This window comes from Xenopus laevis, chromosome 3S (genome assembly GCF_017654675.1).
Source record: "Xenopus laevis strain J_2021 chromosome 3S, Xenopus_laevis_v10.1, whole genome shotgun sequence".
In the NCBI taxonomy this organism is placed as follows: Eukaryota; Metazoa; Chordata; class Amphibia; order Anura; family Pipidae; genus Xenopus; species Xenopus laevis.
Window position 1 is genome coordinate 26,644,494 of NC_054376.1, and position 6,000 is coordinate 26,650,493.

A 6,000-nucleotide genomic window follows, 5' to 3' on the forward strand; every position below is an offset into this window, starting at 1 on the left:
CGAGCTTGTGGGCACCATCTTCTGGATTGCTGGTCTTCATCTGTAATAGAGCACTGTATTGGCACATGCGAAGTTGGAGCAGACTTCCAGGGGGGTTGAGTTCTCCTTTAAACAGTCACCTTCAAGTTACAAAACAAAAGCAAGTATCCGATTGGTTGCTATGGGCAACATCACCGGAGATATTTATCTGCAATGTTTGTAAATATGGCCCTTAAAACAGTATTTTAATATGGGATTATCCAGTGGAACATACTAGTAGAAACATAGATTAATAATTATTTGATTCATATGAATCTGGCTCACTCATTATACCTTGAGACTTTTGGTATTGCCTTGTTACAGGTAATACAAGGTGGTGTTTTTCAGTCCTTGGGTCTCATACATACAGTATAACTTTCGGAAACCTTTTAACAGTAGCACAGCTTTTTGTTGTGATGCCACTGAGCTTGAACACCTCATAGAACAGAATGATGTTAGAATGTTCAGAGCAGGCAAATACACCTTAACAAAATGATATATTTATTTATTCTGATAAACGTTTCCATTCAATAAACATGTAACACGTTTTTGGGCTATACAGGCCAACAGGGTTAATCACCAACTAGTATACTAGAGTATGAGTTACACAGGACTCTAGGGCCTTCGCAAAGTGGAAGAAATGAAGGTGCGGTGTAGTGCAACTGCAACTCCCACAGGCTACTGTGCTTTAACCAATAAAGAAATGGGCGCCAGGAGGTTCTTGCAGTCAAACGGAACAGAATAACTTTATTTGTCAGAGACAAATGATCCACAGGGTACTTACATCAGTACAGAGGCATTTGCAGAATATATATATATAGGCACACAGCTCAGACAGTATATCAGATGCAGGTGCATTCCCTGAGAATGTAGTAAAGGCAGTACAGCATACCTCCAGGCAAAAATTCCTCACACATAGTCTGGAGTGGTCAGGGAGAAGAATCTAAAGCCTGACACCCTACCCACTGTGTCACTTTACTGTAAGCAAATCTTACAGCCTGGGAAGCTACTCCCTGCTACACCTCCTTGTTGGAGCACAAAGCTGCCCTTTCTCTCTTCCCTCGCTGTCTTACTCTCCTAGAGTGTCTATAACAATTATATTCCTGCCACTCACTAGCCTCATTCATGGGGTCCCTGCTCCCTGACTTCAACACTAGAGGTTCAGGTCCCTCTAGGGCAAACTGGCTTTACTGGGCCTTGTTGTATACAGGCTCCCGGGGGAAAAATCCAGATGGGTCAGACACCAGGAGCCAAAGAGGAAGATCCACCCCTTCTCACTCACTTTACACTTTACGAAAGTGTGACAGAAGTGGTCACAGTACCTCTTGGCCAATAACTGGGATATGCAAATTACAGCTAGCTACAAGGGCATCTGCCCAGCAACTAGGGAGATCAGGAAGTGTAGGGATTTAAAGCTATAGGGGCATATTACCCCTATGGGTCCATACAAACACTTTCCTCGTCACAGTGTAATATTAATTGTGTTTCAGTCAATAGCGATGTTAAAGGGATGGTTCACCTTTTAGTATGTTATAGAATGGCCAGTTCTGAGTAACTTTTCAATTGGCCTTTATTATTTATTTATTTTTATTGTTTTTAAATAATTTTTCGTCTTCTTCTGACTCCAGCTTTCAAAATGGGGGTCACTGACAATTTTTTTTAAACCCAAACAAATGTTTGCTGAATAAAAGGAAATATAATTCTAAGCAATTTTGCAATATTCATTCATTACAAATTTTCTATGGTTTTTAAGTTATTTGTATATGTATTGCTATTGAAAGAAATGTTTGTCTGTCCCTTTCTGTTCTCTGCCCTGGTGGCTCAGACTGTTGAAACAATGTAAGACAAGGCAAGACAAGGCAATTTGTCTTTGTTTGGGGAACTCAGGTTTTTGCAATATTGTTTAAAAAGTAACAACCAGGTGTTAGGCAAATGCTGCTTTCAATAGCAACTGTTTTTACAAATAGCTTTAAAAGCAGTGGCGTAACTACAGAGGAAGCAGACCCTGTGGTTGCAGGGAGACCCAGGAGGTACAGGGGCCCAGTGAGGCCCTAATTAATGAGCAATTTCAACATATATTGGTAAAAAAGGACAACCTCTGGATATGTTGGGGACCCTAAAATTTATTTATTTTTCTAGTAATATCTAGTCACGCCACTGTTTAAAAGCACTGGAAATTTTTAATAAAGGTATATTAGAAAGTTGCTTAGATTAATGTTTTTCTTTACTTGCCAAATTTTTATGTTGGGTTTGACATGCCCTTTAAGTCAAGAAAAGTGCAAGAACCAGAGACAAACCCATAGAACCCTACATACATAAATCAAGATAAAGTTAAAGAATGGAATAAGGACTCCAGAACATGTCATTTTATTTCTAGCTGGTCGTTAATTAGTCTTCTTTCTCATCTCCGTGTGTGATGATATAACACAGTGACTTGTAGTCAATATTTCCTGCCACGTCAATTGGAGTCACAGCAAACATCTGGTCTACCTGAGAGCATAAAGAGACAGAAGATGTTATAATGTGCAACCAAAACAATAATGTGAGACAAATGCAGTGCATTTTGTCTTTGTAAAATGAGCATCCGACATCTCTGTCGTAATGATGAATCTTTGGTTATTGCTTTGCAGTTTTATCGTGCTTGTCTCCAGCTATTATTTTGTGATCTATCTTTTGGCACAGCTGAAGTAAGTGAAGCCGTGCAGGTATTTATAATGAAAGATTATTCAGATAAGTGAGTGGACAAACAGTAGAAAAACAGATATATGGAGCAACATATTTATCTGAGGAAGAGGTTACAAAACAATGGGAGTAGTTACCGGGAGAGGGTTATTGGCAGTATCAGGAGTAGTTATTGGGTATTTAAATGGCCATTGCAACCCTGGCATGTACAACTAACCTCCTCTGCAGTGAATTTGTCTGCTTGTGTCATCAGAAAATGCTTTAATCTACAATTTAGAAAAGAAAAAAAAGAGTTATTAACTGGCATGTATATCCAATTATGTACCTTCCTTAATTTATTTCATTGGAAACCCAAAATTTATTCTGAAAGATTGTTGAGGAGATATTATAGAGTAGTTCAGCCAGAAGACCCATGACCTCCACTATTTTGAAAGGGCCCAGGTGAGAGACACGGCTCTATGTAGCAGTGCCCTGCCTAAAGAGCAGCAGGTGCTCCTAATCCACCTAATCCATATAATGATACTATATGTATATATATATATATATATATATATATATATATATATATATATATACATACAAACTAGGGATGCACCAAATCCAGGATTCGGTTCGGGATTCGGCCAAGATTCTTCCTTTTTCAGCATGATTTGGATTCGGCTGAATCCTTGTGCCTGGCCGAACCGAATCCTAAAGTAGACCAATTTTTTTCCACTTTTTACTTCCCCGCCCTTAATTTGCATATACAAATTAAGATTCAGATTCAATTTGGGGATTCAGCCGAATCCAAAATAGTGGATTCGGTGCATCCCTAATATATACATTTTTGTCTATATATAGATATATATATATATATATATATATATATATATATATATATATATATATATATATATATATGTACATTTTAGAGCTAACCTTAGCATAAGTTGATCCCTACATAAAATAATACAGTGGGCTGCCCAGAACAACAAGTGTGGAACATTCATGAAATATAATATCTTTCCTTCTAGTACAGGGTGTTTGTTGATATCCAGCCCATAGTATGTTTGTGTGCTGTAGGCTATATACAAAGAAGCAAAATTCTGTTCTGGCTCATCCACATTGGACCATGTACAGCTGTACAGTTTGGCTGAAACACTGGTCCTGCTCGTTGCCTATAGCCCTAACGACACTTACTCATCTTTGTTGATATTGCCAGTTGCATCGGGGTCAAGAATTTTAAATGCACTGAGGATTGAGTCTTCTGGGTCCGTTCCTATGAAGAAATCATAATGTAATAAAAGGATAATGAGGCATCTTGCAGCAGGAGTTACCTAGTACTTGATGTTTTACCTCTGTAAGCAATTGTAAAACCTGCAATCTTCAATATCAGCCATTTATGCTGCCAGTGGCCCCCCTATTTCATTTAAAGTATATGTCAAAACCCTTAACTTTGGAGACTTGCAGGTCACAGCTGAATAGCAAAATGCTTAAAAGTGGCTGGTTTTACTTTTGAGACTGAGATCTTACTTTATTATGAAGATGCTTCTGAACCTTCAAAATGGTTTTAATGCTACATATTCCCATATTCTTCAATAGCCTTAATCAACGTAGAATGTGTATTTCATACATGATCTGAAGGTCTGAGGGAAGGGGTGTTGAAACTATTGGCTGGATATTGTGTGATTAGGTCATCCACATGGAAGGTCGGTTATTCATTTGTCTGGACCAAGGTGGGAGGGATCTGAGTTCCCTCTCAATTGTGCATCTACCACCGCTCCATAACCACCCACCCCAGATGTAACATCAAATAAATATTTTCAGTTTGGACAGTCTGACTATAATACGACTGGATTGGTTCAGGGCTGGGCCGAGCCGACTGGGCATCCTAGGCACCACAGCCGGCCAGCCCGAATAAACAAATGCGAGCATGCTCAGCAGCAGAGGGTATGGAGGGGGGTGACGGAGAGGGGAGGTGGGAGGGGTTGATGGGGAGGAGGACAGAGGGGAGAGCTACAGAGGTGTAGCAAACACGCAGTAGGGGTAGGTAGAATACGCTTCATAGTTACCTGCCAAGCGCCCCCTTATGGTTGCGCCCTAGGCAGGTGCCTCTTCTGCCTACCCCTAGTTCCGGCCCTGGATTGGATTGTTGAAACTTTAAACTGGCCCACTCCCCAAAGTAATAAATGGCCAGGTCCAGGGAGTAAGCTTGAGATCAGTCAAACTCCTGAGCAAATCTTGGCAATATAAATTCAACTTAATACAGGAGAATACAATATTTTTGGGCACCAAAACATAAAATGCTTCAAATCGACATCCAATTTGCTTTAGTAATTGTACCCTGCTCTAATACCAAATTAATATTAGAGGGAATATCCTATTGTCATGGAAGGAGATTATGATATTTATGCAAGACGACTCAACATAACTGCCATTGTTTGCCTGTGCAAAGTTGCCCCCACTCACCATTAAGCTTCTCGCCAAACAGAGACAAGAACACTGTGAAGTTTATGGGTCCTTTGCCCTCTTTGAGCATCTCGTCCAGCTCATCCTCATTCACGTTCATCTTTCCTGAGAATAAACCAAATAAAGATTCAGCTACAAATAGACAAATAGCTGAAAACATCTACCTCAATAAGGTCAATGGAACCAATGGGATTGGATTATGATAACTGTATTACACTTAATAAAATGCCAGGCAATTCCCTACAACTTCTTCAGATGAAACGTTCTCAAAATTATTCAGCAAGTTTGGGTTGCTTTAGACTTATCCCGTCACAGTATTATATATCATAACCTGGATGAATGAAAACCTTCATAGACATCAGAGAACATATTACCAAGTCATTCAAGCAGTTGCCCTGAAGAATAAATAATTGCCTACCTATTTGAAAAAAAAAATAGATTGAAGCTTCTTATTCTTTAATAACATTTTAAATTTAATTTTTAAATAAAGGGCCATGCAGATCTGGGCAGGGATTAAAATTAGGCCCTGGCATTTCAAGTACAAAGAGGACCAAAACAGCCCCTACAGGCACAACAAATAGTTACTGTCTATGGCAGGGTTCCCAACGTTTTGATTTTTTTTTTACCAAGGAGCCACATTCAGATGTAAAAAGAATTAGGGAGTAAGGCCAACATAAAAATTTTTCCTGGGTAGTGCAAAATACGTGCTGTGATTTGGTAGCCCCTCTGTGGACTGGAGCTTACAGGAGGCTGTGTTTGGTAGTTCATCTGGTTTTTATGTAACCATAACTTTGCTCACACACCAGTTACTAATAATTACCTGCTTTGAGACAACTGGGAGCAACGATCAAG

At 39.5% G+C, this 6,000-nt stretch overlaps 1 protein-coding gene across 1 annotated transcript in view; it reads right to left on the minus strand.

Annotated features, from left to right (window-relative positions):
* Window positions 1-2,369: 2,369 nt before the first annotated feature.
* Window positions 2,370-6,000, minus strand: part of myl7.S (myosin light chain 7 S homeolog) — an 8,660-nt gene continuing 5,029 nt past the window's right edge. The window contains exons 4-7 of the mRNA XM_018255111.2: window positions 5,149-5,253; window positions 3,880-3,958; window positions 2,918-2,966; window positions 2,370-2,508 (exon numbers count right to left, since the gene is read on the minus strand). Coding sequence (XP_018110600.1) covers window positions 2,407-2,508; window positions 2,918-2,966; window positions 3,880-3,958; window positions 5,149-5,253 — 335 coding nt within the window. The 3' untranslated portion in view covers window positions 2,370-2,406. The remainder of the gene's footprint in view (window positions 2,509-2,917; window positions 2,967-3,879; window positions 3,959-5,148; window positions 5,254-6,000) is intronic.